The sequence below is a fragment of the Rhinopithecus roxellana genome, chromosome 5 (genome assembly GCF_007565055.1).
Source record: "Rhinopithecus roxellana isolate Shanxi Qingling chromosome 5, ASM756505v1, whole genome shotgun sequence".
NCBI classification, from domain to species: Eukaryota; Metazoa; Chordata; class Mammalia; order Primates; family Cercopithecidae; genus Rhinopithecus; species Rhinopithecus roxellana.
The window spans coordinates 26,531,380-26,549,033 of record NC_044553.1 but is presented as its reverse complement, the minus strand read 5'-3'; the positions used below and the strand labels follow the sequence as shown (position 1 = coordinate 26,549,033).

Genomic DNA, 17,654 nt, shown 5'->3' with positions numbered 1-17,654 from the left:
AATCCTTGGGCCTGGAAGAGCAGTAAGGCAGGAGTAGGGGAGGGTTGGGCGATAGAATTAATATTAGAAGGTTCTGATCTCTGTACTCTTCTGGTGACTAAGTCCTGAAAAATATATTTGCCATATCTCAAATTTGTTGGACTTCTAATACAGTGTGGCTTAATGTTCTTGCTCTTGCTAACAGCAACATTTTACAATCAGTGTCGAGCTTGGATTTGGCATTATGAAGTATTTTGTTTGGGGGGCACATATAGAAGAGCTACTTAGAATGAAATAGAAGGTATGACAACATTGTAGTTTGTGCATATCAAATCATCAAATGCCATGGGATTTGAGAGAAGTGGAAGAGAAGAGTTTTGATGTGAATAAAACTGTAATGTGTAGAGATAAAAGAAGCAGTGGAGACAACCTGAAGTAGAAGTGTTTCACAGAGAATGCTAATTTCTGGAGCCTGAGCCACTTTTTTTTTTTTTTTTTTTTTAAATAGATAGAACAGACTTGGCTTTCTGAAGGGCTTTGAAAACTCTTGATGCCTGTTCCTGTTACTTCGGAATGCTCTGCTGTCTGCCTTTAGAGTATAGAAATCCTAGTTAGACTAGTATTCTGGCTACTTCTGTAGTCTAAACATTTATTTCTTGAGGCTTTGGGCATTAGTCTATTCAGAGCCAAGGCTCTGATTCACTAAGGATAAGAGGAATGGAATAATTAAAGACATCAGTCATCAACTAATTCCCGTTCCTCCTTTCCTTGCTCCTTGTTTCCTCAACTGTAAAATCACAATGATTCCGATACCCCACTTCATAATATTGCTGTGAGAATTAAATTTAGTAATCAACATAAAGCACCGATCACATTGCCCAGCGCATAGTAAGCGCTCTAAATGTCTGCTATTTTTATCATACAGCGTTGGCTGAAATTGATTTTGTGTTCTCCACTCTTAGGTTAAAAAATAGTATGAGTTGAATGTTTCATATTTCCCTGTCTCAGGGGAAGAAGAGTTGCTTTTTGCAGAGCTCTCGATTGATTCCCACTCACCATAATGGCTGTATAGAACACAAGTTCTCTACCATTTCTGCAGTATTTAAAAAATTCCTTTAAAAAACTAAATGGTGTAAATATTATATGCTTACTTAGAATATTGGGAAGATGGTAAGGAGTACAAAGAAAAAAATAATTGTACAAAAACTCTCATTCTAGACACAATTTGCTGTTCACGTCTTTGGGGGGTATATTTCCCTTCCTACTAAATGGAACCATTTATATGTTTACCTAATTCGGATCATGTTGCATATAGTTTTGTTCCCTTCAAAATTATACTTTGCGGCTAGGTGCATGGTGGCTCACACCTGTAATCTTAGCACTTTGGGAGGCCACGATGGGGGAGGATCACTTGAGACCAGGAGTTTGAGACCAGCCTGGTCAAGATAGACCTGTCTCTACCAAAAAAAAAAAAAAAAAAATTCCCCATGTTATTAAAGATTTTACAAAACTTAATTTCTAGGCCCATAGCAAGACCCTGTCTCTACAAAATATGAAAAATGAGCCATGCATGGTGTTATGTGCTTGTAGTTCCAGCTATTCAGGAGACTGAGGCAGGAGGATCCCTTGAGACCAGGAGTTTGAGGCTGCAGTGAGCTAGGATTGCCCCACTGCACTCCAACCTGGGTGACAGAATGAGACCCTGTCTCAAAAAAAAAAATTTTTTTTTTTTTACATTTCTAAATTTTTCTTATGCTTGTACCATTTATTTATTTAACCACCTTACCCTTAGTGGCATTGAGTTTTATAATTTTTTAACCTTTGTTGACTTGATCATAGATGCAAACAACGTATTATATTATAATCCATGTTATCCTTGCTAAAGAGTGATATAGCAGATTGTTGGTTGATATGATCATTTTGACTCCAAATTTCATTTGTTTTAGATATCTCCTCTTAAACTGTCCACTGTTTATCTTCAGGCTTCTCTTTTGAGTGTGGTATAGTGCTTAATATTTCTCCTAAGAATCACAGATTATGTGCCTAGACACACCTTTTGATCACTTCGTTATTGGAATTGTTTAAAAATCTTTTGAGGCAGTTGTCTCTATTTTTATTTCTATGGCATAATGTTGTTGAATGTGACTATTAAAACATGGAGACCTTTTCATTGCATCTCTAGGTGTATGCTAAATATACCCATTTATCAAGACAGAACTCAGGACTGCCAGTTTTTCAGTGCTACTTCTCTGCCACAAAGGCATCTTTTGACATATATGATTAAATTCCCTGAAAATAGAAATATTTCACCTTTTCCCCCCGGCTTATATATTTTATTCTTTTTCTCCTGCCCCTATATTTTTCTGAGCACTCAGACGCAGGCAGGTGTGTTGTGCCTGCCCAGTCTCTACTGTCATAACTGGGGGGTTCCACACATCACTCTCCAGCCAAACCTGTTTTGATTTTTTTATAATTTTGGCATGTTTTATGGTAATTGAGGATCTTGTGCTTCTCAACACTTCCCATATATGATCTATTTAGTGCGGTGTTTCTGTATTTCTCACCAGCCTAACAAACATAAATATATAATAAATTATCTCTGTTTATACTAATTGACTTACATGGCATAATCTACCTTTTCCCTAAAAATAATTGTACAGGTGACTTCCTGGAGTTAAAGATCTCCATGATAATTGTTTGTCTGTTTTTATTATTGTTCCTGTTAACTTCTTGTATATTAGTTGTAGCCGGGAGGTAACACTAATTCTCTCGCTTCCATTGCCTTATTAGATTCTGCTTTACTCCTGTTCATGGCACTGACTTTGCCTCTTAATCAAATGAAAATTCATTCTACCATCAAGTCCCTGACATTCTTTTAGCCTCCATAAAGTTTGTCCATCATATCTCACTTTTCTTCACACCTGCAGGGGTTTCCAGGTATAAGGGCTTATTGGACTGTGAAACTGTTTCTGAGAAGGCCACTGCATAAAGTAGTATATTGCATTGTGTACAGGACTTCTGTTTCCTGCTCTCGACAAGGGCTGGTGGCCTGGGAATCAATTTGGCTTCAGCGGACACAGTCGTCATCTTTGACTCTGACTGGAACCCCCAGAATGACTTGCAGGCACAAGCCCGAGCGCATAGAATTGGTCAGAAGAAGCAGGTCAGTATAAAGAGACTTCTGGAAATTGCTTTAGGGTGGGGGACCAGGGGGTTTGTTCAGCCCTTTCAGGACGTTAACAAAATGCTTTTTCCCTGTTTTGCCTTTATTTCCCCTGAAGCATTGATTTCTGTTTGTTAACTAGCACAGAGATGTTGTCTTTGGGCCCAAGATGAACCTATTAAGGAACTTTTCTTTTTCTGTTTGAAAAGTACAATGTCAGCGACCTTCTGTGTGTTTATCTTGAGAGAGTTATAAGATGAATAGACTTAGAACTGAACCTTTTCTCTAGTATGGAAAAGTTAAATATCCTATTGTTCAAGACGGTCTGTTTTTATTATACATGACAGTGTTAGCTTTAAAGGTACTTTGGAAAACCACACACTTTTTTGTTTGTGAATCTTAAAGTCTGTTCTATATTGGAAAACTTGTAAGTTTCATTCTTGGCCAAATACTCTGTTTTTGTGAAACTTTCCATCAGTAAAGTACGATTTTTATTGATGGAACAGGCCATAACGACAAATCTTTAGAGGCAATTTTATTTAAAACTGTAACTTGCTACACATAGTATAAATACTGCATCTACTTAGGCTGCCTGCTTGGATGGCTTACAGTCTTCTATGATTAGAGAATTGATTCTGTTAAAATTATCCCCTCTTGGTTTTTGACAGAGGTAATCTTTCTCTCTCTCCTTTTTTTTTTTTTTTTTTTTTTTGTTTTTTGACGGGAGGGTGCAGGCATAAGCATAACAGTTACTTTTCCTACAGGTAAATATTTACCGCTTAGTTACAAAGGGGACTGTGGAGGAGGAGATCATAGAACGGGCCAAAAAGAAGATGGTATTGGATCATCTGGTGATTCAGCGCATGGACACCACTGGCCGGACGATCCTGGAAAACAACTCGGGAAGGTCCAAGTAAGTGCCAGAAAGATTGGGAGGTAGGCAGAATCAAATTGATTTTACATCACCGTTGGATATAATAGGATTCTGTACCACAGACGTTAGTCTATTCATTACCTGGAAGATGCCAGGCCAGAACCACAAATAGGATGGCATTTTCACTTTATTTGAGTTTCTTGGTTCCTTTTTTTGCCCATCATCCCCCTGCTTATGTGTTTTCCTCTCTTTCTTGCCATCTCCCTTGCCTTTGCTTTTGGCTGCACATGTGACATATGACACAGCAACAGCAGTGGAGCTGTGTGTTGGGTGTCAGCCCCGCATAATGTCACCTTTGACTTTTCTGCAGTGAGAATCCAGATTGGATTGGCAGCTATTTTTTTTTACTATTGGCAAAAATGTTTGTGTGGAGATTGTTGTCCTTTTTTCTGTTGCAAACAGAAGGGTATAAAAAGAAAGTAATGAAGTTTTAATTGGCTTTGGAAACAGGCACAACTACATCTCTTATAAAGTTTAATTAGCTAGGCATGGTGGCGGGCGCCTGTAGTCCCAGCTACTCGGGAGGCTGAGGCAGGAGAATGGCGTGAACCCGGGAAGTGGAGCTTGTAATGAGCCGAGATCGTGCCACTGCACTCCAGTCTGGGCAACAGAGTGAGACTCCGTCTCAAAATAATAATAATAATAATAATTTAATTTCACATTTTGAGCAGATTGTTGAGTGTCTTTTGTGGCGGTGTTGCAGCTATGTTTTTTGTTTGTTTTTGAGATGGAGTCTCACTCTGTTGCCCAGGTTGGAGTGCACTGGCACGACCTTGGCTCATTGCAACCTCTGCCTCCTAGGTTGAAGTGATTCTTGTGCCTCTGCCTCCCGAGTAGCTGGGACTACAGGTTTGTACCACCACACCCAGCTAATTTTTTTTTCTAGTAGAGACAGGGTGTTTCCATGTTGGCCAGACTGGTCTCGAACTCCTGACCTCAAGTGATAGGCCCACCTCAGCCCCTCGAAGTGCTGGGATTATAGGTATGAGCCATTTCGCCTGGCTGCAGCTATATTAAAGATGTATTCAAATTAGCCCTTCCTAAATAGAATGTTTTCAGATAGTTTTCTGTTTAAGAGGAACCTAGATGAGAAAAGCCTAGCTCTTTTATTTTGGACCGGAGTTGAGAAGGTTGAAAATTCTTGGTGAATTGTAACTTTCTGAGCCAAAGGGCAAAGGGAAGAGCTCCATTCTGTAACATCGCTAGTCACCTTTCTGGCTTACCCATGCAATAGGTGAGCCAGTAGGACTGTAACTAATTTTCTATTCTGTGGTTTAGGGTTACCATCACAGACTCATCCTGTAGATAGAAAATGAGATGGTTGAGAAATCATTTTTCTTGAGGCAGAGTTTATATTTTCAACAGTTACTTGACCTCTTTCTGAAGGATAGTTATTCTGAAGTAGAACGCTTTAGAGGTTATTTGATGTTTCTCCCAACTACATTTTACTTCCACAGCTCAAATCCTTTTAATAAAGAAGAGCTGACAGCTATTTTGAAATTTGGAGCAGAGGATCTCTTCAAAGAACTGGAAGGGGAGGAATCAGAACCACAGGTAATTAACAATGAGGAAAGGGAAATTTTTTTGAGAAGTATGATCTGTGAGAGTCTAAATTTTCTGTAAGAAGATACTGTTAGAGGCTTTTCTAAAGAAAAAGTAATTACTTGAAGGACAGTGTGTTTTTCTTTCATAGGAATCTCATAGCTCTTACTGAATTGAGTAGGAAGGAATTAATAAAGCATTTGAGGATACTTTTTTGGGTTGATTTTTTTCTCCCATTTCTGTTTGTTATAATTTTTGAAATTTCACCTTGTCATTTGTATAAATAATAGTTTGAGACATTAGATGTAAAGGATTTAGAGTTTAAACTGAAAGTAAATGAATTATCAGAAAGGAGAATTGGTTTATTTGCATCAAACATTTTCAGTAAATACTAATAATTTCTGGGCAACTAGGCAGCTCCTCTGGTGTCATTTTATTCTATTTGTGTTGGCTTTTGTTCTTTTAGGAAATGGATATAGATGAAATTTTGCGGTTGGCTGAAACGAGAGAGAATGAAGTGTCAACAAGTGCAACAGATGAGCTTCTATCACAGTTCAAGGTATGAAGATCTTTGTGGGAGAGAGTTCTCAGCATTGATTCATTAATGATACTAATGTTTGTGAACACTTTCTTTGTGCTAGGCACTCTGCTTTTCTCTTTACCTGAATTGAGTCATATCCTCAATATCGTTCTCTGAATTGTAAGTATGTTGTGAATGTAGGTTCTACAGTCCTCCCCACGAAGGTAACCGCTGAAGTGGGCTATCCTGTGTAGAGTCAGTGTGTGGAGGAAAAGAAATCACTGAAGAGAGGGCTAGGTAGAGAGCCAGGACACAGTATAGAACCAGGACGTGTGGAGCATTGTGAGACACATTAATAGATCAGATGCCAAAGAGAGATCAAAGATAGGAAAAGAGTAGATGACAATTAGAAGGCTCTGATGATTTGGTGAGATTTTAGTTTGTTTTTTGTTTGTTTGGTAAGTGAGAGAAAGAGGTGTCGGTGGTGTCTCATATAACAGAAAATTACATGAAATGAGGACTAAACACAGAAGCTGGGCACCAGATGATAGGTGGTGGCAGCACAGAGTATCAATGTTATTAAAAAGCTTAGAAGAGTACAGGGACTCTAAATTATATGGCTAGAAGATTGAAGCAAGACAAGGTTTTTGAAAGATGTTACCATGTTTCTAGTTTGCGGAAAGAACTTGAGTATAGGGAGATTTTGAAGGTTCTCAGGAAAGAAATGATTTGATGGCACATTGCCACAGAGGAGACTGGAAAGAATACAGTCAAAAACACAGATGGAAGACTTGGCCTTGGGAAGAAAAAGGACAAGTACACTTCAGGGAAGAGGAGGAAAGAGATGCTGTGGGAGTTTAATTTATGCCCTTAATGACTAGTAAAGTAAGTGAGGTGTTTGCTTGAGAAGTGGAAAAGATTTGGGATAGCGATGGATGAGGCAGGGAGTTGTTGGGAGGAACTTGATAGGGAGTCAGCTGAATTGAGATGATACAGCTTTGCTGTGGAGCCAGTCAGCAGGGTCATATGACTTTCACCAGCAATACTTTTGAGGTCAGAGAAATTGGATCAGTTGGCTATCGCAAGGTGGGAGATTGGCTTGCAAGGCACAGGAAAGTCAAAATGGCAAAGGTTTCCAAGATTCATGTGACAGCATGGTAGGAAGGATTGACCATGGGTTGATTGCGTGGAGGTAGAGAAGCAAGAGAGACCTGATGATTGCAATGATGGCTAAGTGCAGCATGCATATTAGGATTGAATTGAATGAGGGGAAACTGTGTGAAGTGTTTGGAAGGAAGCAATATTGTGTGATTACCTCCAAAGCTGGCCACTGGTAGAAGTTGTTTCAATGGAAGAACAAGGATGGAGGAGTTGAATGGGCCAAAGAGCCCTAGATTAATGTGTCAGGATGCAGAGGGATGGGGTAGAGAAGGGTGAAGGTGAATTATTAGTGTTGGTCATAGTCAGTTTGGGCTCTTGCAATAAAGTACCATAGACTGGGTGGTTTATAAACAATAGAAATGTATTTCTCACAGTTCTGAAGATTTGAAGTTTGAGATCAGGGTGCCAACACGGTCAGGTTCTGCTGGAGGCTCTCAGGTTGCAGACTGCTGAGTTTTCTTACCTTCACATGGTAGAGACAGAGAAGCTAGAGAGCTCTCTGGGGGGTCCCTTTTATAAGGGCAGTAATCCTATTATGAAGGCTCTACCCTCATGACCTCCTAACACCTTACATTGGGAGTTAGGCTTTCATCATACGACTTTTGGGAAGAATATAAACATGCAGTCGGTTCCACTGTTTCAGTTCAGTTCCACCTCTGTGACTACTGCTCCTTTCTTCAGCAGTAAAAACCCGTACTTGTGTTAACTCTTACTGTGTTTCAAGCACTATCTTAAGTTAAGGGCCAGAGTCTGGCCTTTAACCACTATGTCCCTTTTGGAAAGGTTAAATTTCTTTACTGCATGAACCACTAACATATGTGCATATTTACATCAATCTTAATTTTAGTTAATTTTAGCCAAAAGTCATAAAGTGAGAGTCTTAACATGACTTCACTGTCAGCTCCAAATAACTTTAAGGAATGGAGTCTCCAGAAGCTCAATTACACCTTATGACTGTCTCAAAGGCCAGGAGGGAAGGAATAAGAAGAATGCGGAGCCAGGCTGGTGGCCACCTGCCACTGCCCAGAGGCTGTCCAGAGGTGGTAGATGTTTCTGTGTATCCCTCGTCTGGTTCTTTGAAATGGGTACACTTAGATGGCTTTCTTTCTGGGTTACATACTGTTTTAGTACAGATACATATCAGATATTAAGTAATATTTGATATGAAATGAAGAGAATATTCTTCCAGATTTAAATTTTTTCCGTTTTATGTTTTCATTTTATTTCCTAAGACTAAAGTGCACTTGTGAGCATATGAAATCACCACACATCTTTAACTTTCATATTTTTGATAAAAATGAATAAGGCAACCAGTTGGCTAGATGATAATGAGTGCTTTGAGTTATGCATTGTTTCAAGTGAACTCTATACAACTTACAGAAATGTAGGTTCATCATGGAGTATTAGGTATTAAGCATTTTATATCTAAATAAATCTAAATTTTATCATTAGTATTAGGACATTTTTATGATTTATAACAGTTCATTCAGTAAAACTTATAAAAACAATTTGTATCTTTGTAGCTGTTTCCCTGCTTTTCAGTAAAATTTATGGTATGATGAACTTGAGGATTTGACAAGTTGATTTTGGGGGGGAATAAGGAAAAACTAATAGAAAATTGATTATCTGATTATGTAATATCACAAAAGTCCTATTATTCACAGTGTCTACTTAGATTAAAAACACTGGATAAATTGTTGTTTTAGCAAATGGTGTTTAGAAATAGGGAAATGTCAGTCAGACAATGGGTTGTCTGTTTTAAGGTTGCCAACTTTGCAACAATGGAAGATGAAGAAGAGCTGGAAGAGCGTCCTCACAAGGACTGGGATGAGATCATTCCAGAGGAACAGAGGAAAAAAGTAGAGGAGGAAGAGCGGCAGAAGGAGCTAGAAGAAATTTATATGCTGCCTCGAATTCGGAGTTCCACTAAAAAGGTGATCAAGTGAGATGAAAGAGATGAAATTACTTCTTACGTTGTGAAGGCTACAGAAGTGTTGATTATTCAAACAAGAGGCCTTGCATTGTTCCCCTGACAGAGAAGCTTTAAGAGCAGAGTTGATACTGTAGGAAACTTAACAAAGGAAAGTGGAGAAATCTGCAGAGCTCATGAGCACACCCGTGAGAGATCGGATTTGGTCTTTGCAGATTGGCTCTTTGTGAAGCTGATAAACAGGGTCTGAAATTTCCAGAAGTTTGCATTTTGCCTTTGAGATTAGAACCAGTAGTTCTCACAATTTGGCTCTAATTGCCACTGCCTTCAACTTTCAGAAAGTCAAACCTCTGTTTGTCCATAACAGTTCACAGCACTTGCTATAAATACTAAAGGATTATATAACTATAAATAAGAAACACGTACCAACCTCAGAGTTCACAAAGCTCCATCACAGGCACTATCTAATTTGATTTTTGTAACAACATTGAAATAGGTAGAACAAGTTTTGTTACCCATTTTGTTGGAGATAATAGACACAGATTTGTTTAAGGTCACAGTAAATCAGTATGAGGTAACACTAGCTACCATTTATTGAGCCCTTACAGTGTGCTAGGCACACTTCTAAGAGCTTTAACTTACTAAAAACCATATGTTATAGCTACTGTTGTCTTCATTTTTCGAATGAGAAAGGCACAAAGACTAAAATTACTTGCCCAAAGAAGTAAACATGAACCTGTTTTATAATGGGACATTGTAAAAATATCCAAATATTTTTAATCCAGTTCACTTGTCATTGTATTTCAATGTCTCTGAAAGTATGACTATCCTAAGTGGGTATTTCTCCAAGACCTCTGTCCCCTTATTTGTCAAAGGAAAATTGACTTTTCTGATATGGTGAGAAGTTCTGAGTACTAAAGAATTAAGATGGCCTTCTCTTAGTCCTTTCACCACTTGAACTTCGCACTTGTTACAGTGTGACTGCCTCAATCTTTCTCAGGCTCAGACAAATGACAGTGACTCTGACACTGAGTCTAAGAGGCAGGCCCAGAGATCCTCTGCTTCTGAGAGTGAGACGGAAGACTCTGATGATGACAAGAAGCCAAAGCGCAGAGGGCGTCCCAGGAGTGTGCGGAAGGACCTTGTGGAGGGATTTACTGATGCAGAGATCCGAAGGTTGGTGGAGGCTCTGTCTCACTGAGCTTGTTTGGAAATGCATACTGTAAGTCTTGGGTTGACTGGATCCTGGACATTGTGACAGGGTAGGCAGAGGCTAATACTACAAAAAAGGCAAGAGAAGCTGGGTCCTGTCCCAGATCTTTAGGATTCTTCTTCTTTCTCCAAGGTTTCTTTCTGTTGAGATCACTTTTATTTGTTGTTCATCTCTCTGTTTCTCTCTTATTCTCTGGTTATTCAGAACATTTTCACAAAGTTCAGCTGGGGGAAAGATAATTGACATACATATATACAGACATATATCTATATATAAAAAAAAATGTCAAAAATGGTACAAATACGTCTACCCTCACTACCTCTCCCCTCCCCCACAATCCCAGTCCCACCCGTTTTAGTACTGATATCAGTTTGCTGGTGGTTTGCTTTGGTTTATAAGTAGTATGTACAACATGTTGTTCAGCACGTTGCTTTCCCTAATCCCATTTAAAATCAGTTTTAGACATCTTTCTATGTGAGATTACTATACATTTCTTGGTATCTGATTCAAATGTCTCTGTCCTCCACCAAAAAAAAAATCTAAAATTATTGCTTACAAATTATTTTTTTTCCAGTTTCCATTTTTTTTTTTTTTTTTTTTTTTGAAACGGAGTCTTGCTCTGTCGCCCAGGCTGGAGTGCAGTGGCCGGATCTCGGCTCACTGCAAGCTCCGCCTCCCGGGTTCACGCCATTCTCCTGCCTCAGCCTCCCTAGTAGCTGGGACTACAAGCGCCTGCCACCTCGCCCGGCTAGTTTTTTATATTTTTTAGTAGAGACGGGGTTTCACCATGTTAGCCAGGATGGTCTCGATCTCCTGACCTCGTGATCCACCCGTCTCGGCCTCCCAAAGTGCTGGGATTACAGGCTTGAGCCACCGCGCCCGGCCTTTTTTTTTTTTTTTTTTTAAGCCTGAAGAAAATAGAAAGTATAAAGATGGTTTTAAGGCCTAATCCATATTATAATTATATTAAATAGTCCTTTAAGTTTCATATATTTGAAACTGTGAGGTGTTTCTTTTCACTTAAAGGTCACACCTATTCTTCTTTCCTTGTTTAATTTACTATGGAAAAACAGAAATATTTCAAATTACTGACAGAATAGCATATAACACATCCCTCTTGTACTTATCATCTTAACAATTTTGAATTTGTAGCCAAACTTTTATGTGTATATATATACACCCCACCTCCTCTTGCTCCCTATTCCCAGTATTATTTTGAGAAGAATGTGTTTTCTGCTATGGACCAGTGTGTTCTATGGCTGTATTTGGCTTAGTGTTTTTCAGGTCTTTAATTTCTTTATTGATTTTCTGTGTAGTTGTGGTTATTTTGGTAGAGTCAGAATCTTGCTCTCTTGAACAGGCTGGAGTATGATCGTATCTCACTGTAACCTCACACTCCTGGGCTCAAGTGATCCTCCTGCCTTAGCCTCCCAGGTAGCCAGGACTACAGGCATGTGCTACCATGTCTGGCTAATTAAAATTTTTTTTGTAGAGACAAGGTTTCATTATGTTGCCCAGGGTGGTCTCAGACTCCTGGCCTCAAGTATCCTCCTGCTTCAGCCCCCAATGTTTTGGGATTATAGGCCTGAGCCACTGCCCAGCCTGGTTGTTCTTCCCATTATTGAAAATGGGATGTTGACATCTCTGTTACTCTTATATGATCCATTTGTTCCTTCAATTCTGTCAGTTTTTGCTTCATGTGTTTTCGGACTCTTATTAATTGTATATATATATTATATTATATATATTATATATATATATATTATATATATTATATATATATATATTTTTTTTTTTTGAGGCGGAGTCTCGCTCTGTCGCCCGGACTGGAGTGCGGTGGCCAGATCTCAGCTCACTGCAAGCTCCGCCTCCCGGGTTTACGCCATTCTCCTGCCTCAGCCTCCGAGTAGCTGGGACTACAGGCGCCTGCCACCTCGCCCAGCTAGTTTTTGTATTTTTAGTAGAGACGGGGTTTCACCGTGTTAGCCAGGATGGTCTCGATCTCCTGACCTCGTGATTCGCCCGTCTCGGCCTCCCAAAGTGCTGGGATTACAGGCTTGAGCCACCGCGCCCGGCCAATTGTATATATTTTTTATAATCGATAGGTCTTGGTTGGCCTTTTTATTATTGTAACATGTGTTTCTGTCAGTAGTAATAATTTTTGTTTTAATGCCTGTTTTTAGTTTGATAATAGTATAGTCACTCCATCTTTCTTTTTCGGTATTTGAAATTTAAAAAAATGGTATTTGGCCAGGCATGATGGTTCACACCTGTAATCTCAGCACTTTAGGAGGCCAAGGCAGGCAGATCACTGGAACCTAGGAGTTTGAGACCATCCTGGGCAATATGGCAAAACCCTCTCTCTACTAAAAATATAAAAAATTAGCCAGGTACGGTGGTACACACCTGCAGTCCCAGGTACTTGGGAGGCTGAGGCTGAGGCTGAGGCTAAGGCATGAGAATTGCTTGAATCTGAGAGGCCGAGGTTTGCAGTGAGCTGAGATGGCACCACTGCACTCCCGCCTGGGTGACAGAGCAAAACTCTGTCTAAAAGAAAAAAAAAAAAAAAAAAAGATGGTATCTTAAAAATTTTTAAAAATATTTTTTCTGCAAATCTCTTCTTTATTAGTGTTTAGTCTATTTACATTTAATGCAGTTATTATAAAGTAGGAATTATGTCTGCACTTTGCTATTTGTCTTCTATATGTCATGTCCTTTTTGTTTATTTCCCCATTACTTTCTTTTGTGTTAAATATATACCATTTTATTTACCTGTAAAAGAAACAAAACTATTTTTTCACTTATTTTCTTAGTGATTGCCCTAGAGATTACAAGTAACATCTTAGAACAATTTACTTTGAATTAGCGTCAATTTAATTTCAATGGCATTATAAAAACTTTGCTCCAGTGATAGCTCACCACCCCCATTTGTGCTGTTGTCACACATTACGTCTTTACACATTGTAAACCCATGAGTGCAGTTTTATAATTAATACTTTGTATAGTTAGTTGTCTCTTTTTTTTTTTTCTTCTGAGACGGAGTTTCGCTCTTCTCACCCAGGCTGGGGTACAGTGGTGCAATCTCGGCCCACTGCAACCTCCACTTCCCAGGTTCAAGTGATTGTCCTGCCTCAGCCTCCCGAGTAGCTGAGTTTACTGGCGCCCGCCACCACGCTGGCTAATTTTTTTGTATTTTTAGTAGAGATGGGATTTCACCATGTTTGCCAGGCTGGTCTTGAACTCCTGACCTCAGGTGATCGCTGTGCATCAGCCTCCCAAAGGGCTGGGATTAGAAGTGTAAGCCACGCACACCCAGCCTGGTTAGTTGTCTTTTAAAATCAGATAGAAGGCAAAGAGTTACAAACAAAAATACATGTATACTGTTTTTATATTTACTTTATTATTCCATGGGTGCTCTTATTTCTTCATGTGATTTGAGTTACTATTTTATGTCCTTTCGTGTCTGCCCAAAGGACTCTCTTTTAGCATTTTCTTTTGAGGCAGATCTGCTAACGACGGATTCTCTATTTTGGCTTAGCTGGCACTGTCTTAATTTCATCTTCATTTTTGAAAGAAAGTCTTATTTCTTTTTTTCTGTTTCTCACGTGGGATAGTCTCAATTGGCCTATCTTCAGGTTTGCCAGTTTTTCTTCTTCAGGCTCATATCTGCTGCTGAGCCTCCCCAGTGATTTTTTTTTCATTTCCGTTATTGTAGTTTTCAACTCTAGAATTTCTATTTCACTCTTTAAAAAGTGTCTGTTTTTAAACAGCCTTTCTGTTTCTGTTGATAACATTTTCGTCCTTTCTTTTTAATTCTCCAGACAGATTTTTTTTTAACTCTTGTAAAGATATATAATAGCTGATTAACATCCTTGTCTGATAAGCCTACATGCTAGACTTCCTTAGGGATGGTTTCTATTACCTGCTTTTTTTCCTATGTATACTTCATAGGTTTTTTTTTTTTTTTGAGATGGAGTTTTGCTCCCGTCACCCAGGCTGGAGTGTAGTGGCGCAATCTTAGCTCACTGCAACCTCTGCCTCCTGGGTTCAAGTGATTCTCCTGCCTCAGCCTCTCGAGTAGCTGGTATTACAAGTGCCCACCACAATGTCCGGCTGATTTTTGTATTTTTAGTAGAAACAGGGTTTCACCATGTTGGCCAGGCTGGTCTCGAACGCCTGACCTCAGGTGATCCACCCGCCTTGGCCTCCCAAAGTGCTGGGATTACAGGCGTGAGCCACCATGCCCAGCCTACTTTTTGGTTTTCTGTATGTCCCGTAATTTTTTATTTGAAAAAATTGAACATTTTAAGTCATATGGCAACTCTAGAAATCAGATCTCCCCTCCCAGCCATACGTTGTGTTTGCTGCTGCTATTGTATTTGCTTGTTTAGTGACTTTCCTGTACTAGTTCTCTGAAGTCAGTATTCCTTGTCATGTTATGTGATCCTTGTCATGTTATGTGTAGTCTCTACTCCTTTAGCTTAGTGGTCAGCTAATGATTGAACAGAGATTTCCGTAAATGCTTTGACCCTGTAAGTCTATATCAGCCTTTGATGAAGGGCTGGGTGTGTGTGTTGGGTCATGTTTCAATGCTCTGGAAGGCAGTTGACAACTCTACCTTAACTTTCATTTCCTGCTTGCACAGTTCCTCAAGGTCTTTCTCAGGCTCAGACAAATGACAGTGACTCTGACAGCGATCCTAAGAGGCAGGCCCAGAGATCCTCTGCTTCTGAGAGTGAGACAGAAGACTCTGATGATGAAGGAAGCCAAAGCGCAGAGGGTGTCCCAGGAATGTGTGGAAGGACCCTCTGAGATCTTTCCTTTGCATGGACACAGACCAGCACATGTGTCAGAGCTTTTCCGAGTATCTATCCTATGGACATCTTTCCCTCCAGTTTTTCTTTTTGTCTTTGTTCAGCCTTTTGTTATTTCCAGCTGGTAATGTTGCCCCAGGCTGTCATGCTGTTAAACCTTTGCATGTAATTGTTTTTGACCAATGAATTGTGGACAGGGCTATTCACACTGAGTGAGTTCTGGGTCAATCCAATAAAGACAAGCCTGAGAATGGAGCTTCTTAGGGTACTGTTAGCCAGGTCCAATCATTCTGTGGGAATAGGGCTTTTGGAGAACTCCCAGCCTCTTCTTTACCCTCCAGTGGCTGCTATGCTGCTGGTTGGCACAGCTATTGTAGCTGCAGAAGTGTTAGTTTTCAAGGCTGTCATGCAGCTGGGGTTAACGGGGTGGGAATAGTGCAAGTTAAAAAATGCCCTGAAGCTTGCTGAGCCATTTTCTTGAATACATTTCTTAGATGGCTCTAAGCCATTTTCTTGAATAAATTTCTTAGATAGCTGCATGCATTTGGTTAATTTCCAGAGTTGTGACAATACTGATTGTGACACTTTATGCCAGCGTTCCTGTTGGTTTTATGGAGGAGCATATTTTCATAGACTGTTAGTCTGCCATATCTGAAGTGTTATTTAGACATAAAATATTTCAGTATCTGTCAAGAAGGAGAAATGCAGAGTTAAGGGGTAATCCTTAGGTTTATGTTTATATATAATACCTTCCTAACCCTTGTATCTGTGCTGTTTCTTTAATGTTGTTTTTAGCTATTGTCATATTCAGTCCCATTTTATTCTGTAGCCATGTCTTCTCATTTCCATTTTTTCCCTTAGTGTCTGTCCTTACATGGTTATATAACCCAATTATCGTAGTAATTTGGCGTATTACATGATGCCCTTGATGTGTCATGAAGTCCTGGTTTTTAGTGGAAAGTACTGGTGACCAGCCTGTAGGAATGGGGATGATGGCATGAGTTGGTATGTAGCATAGTTTAGGGTAGAGACTGTGGGAAGATAGATTGGATTTTTGGGAGGAGAGGTCAGTAGAGTTTCCAAAATCATTTGCCTAAGAAGTTTTAAATCATATTTTACTTTGCCTTATTCCGAAAACTATTTGAGACAGTCAAAAAATCTTAACAGCTAAAAAATTATTTGTTTTCTAATAACGAAAAATATGGTATTGAAGGTAACAGTGGTGAACTGAATATGCTGATGAAAATGATATAAGGGTTTATGACAATTGAGTCTTGATGATTGAATCCTTTATGGCACAACGAAGTCTATAAACTTGTACCTTCTTAAAAGGATATTAGAGCTAAGTCGCAGTTCTCTAGCATATATCTAAGCAGGTTTATGGACAGTCACTGAGAATAAAGTTGATCTTTAATTTGAATAGATTTTTAGCAGTCATTATTTTAAGTTGACTAGTTTCAAAGACATTCAACATTTATTCATTTTTTCGGTAGTTGCAAGGATTGAGCCCACTCTACTTTTGACAATTTGCATGGCTCATATGTCATCACAGAATATGTTAGCATCAACATAACTAAAGTAAGTCTCTGTTTTTTTGATATGTTTTATTGATCCTATTCTTAGGTTCATCAAGGCTTATAAGAAGTTTGGTCTCCCTCTTGAACGGTAAGTTCAGTAGTAGTCCCTTATCTTCCTCTTTTTTGGTTTTATTATATAGTACGTTCTTTTTTGGTAATTTTTTCCATTTAATACTAATGCCGGGAACATTTTTTTTTTTCTGGAAACATTCATTTACAAACATTTATATATTGGGTGCCTGTTGATTCATGTCCCTCTGCAGAGGGATGACAAAGATGGTAAAGACAGGCCGTCCATAAAAAGACTTTCACCTTTGTGAGGGAGATGAAGCAAGTATATTCAAAACCGTAGTGCGTGAAATAATTTCAGAGAGATGTTCATATAACTCCAGTTGAAAAGAATGTATTTAGTTATTTGTGTCCTAGTTCTTAGATTTAATAATGTCAAAGGTAAAAGGCTCTTGATGATTTTATAATGTTCTGCTAATTAGCAGGATTTTATGAGGAATAAATGCAAAGGACTCATATAGCTTTGCCAATAATAACTTCCAAAATGGTAGCTGTTGTTACTATTCTATAAGCATTTATAAAATGATTCAGAAGTTGGATTTTAACAGAAGACTCTATTTCAAATAGCTTGGTTTGAACTTTGCTTTCTATAAAATCTAAAAAGCCCTAATTTAAAGGAAATATTGGGCTCCCTTCTCTTTCTTCTGAAAAATTTCTCGAGTGGGTGAAAATTACAAGTCTATTTTTGTTTGGTCTTCTCCATTTGGAGAGGAGGTAGTGATGTGTAGCATTAAGCCACAGCAAAGCCAAGA

General features: G+C 39.0%; 1 protein-coding gene across 7 annotated transcripts in view; it reads left to right on the top strand.

The window, feature by feature from the left end:
• CHD2 (chromodomain helicase DNA binding protein 2) overlaps window positions 1-17,654 on the top strand; it is a 150,633-nt gene that overhangs the window by 95,242 nt on the left and 37,737 nt on the right. For all 7 annotated transcript variants that reach the window (XM_030930969.1, XM_030930963.1, XM_030930964.1 and 4 more), the window contains 7 exons: window positions 2,993-3,142; window positions 3,907-4,055; window positions 5,534-5,630; window positions 6,085-6,177; window positions 9,063-9,233; window positions 10,230-10,405; window positions 16,880-16,921. In XM_030930969.1, coding sequence (XP_030786829.1) covers window positions 2,993-3,142; window positions 3,907-4,055; window positions 5,534-5,630; window positions 6,085-6,177; window positions 9,063-9,233; window positions 10,230-10,405; window positions 16,880-16,921 — 878 coding nt within the window. The remainder of the gene's footprint in view (window positions 1-2,992; window positions 3,143-3,906; window positions 4,056-5,533; window positions 5,631-6,084; window positions 6,178-9,062; window positions 9,234-10,229; window positions 10,406-16,879; window positions 16,922-17,654) is intronic.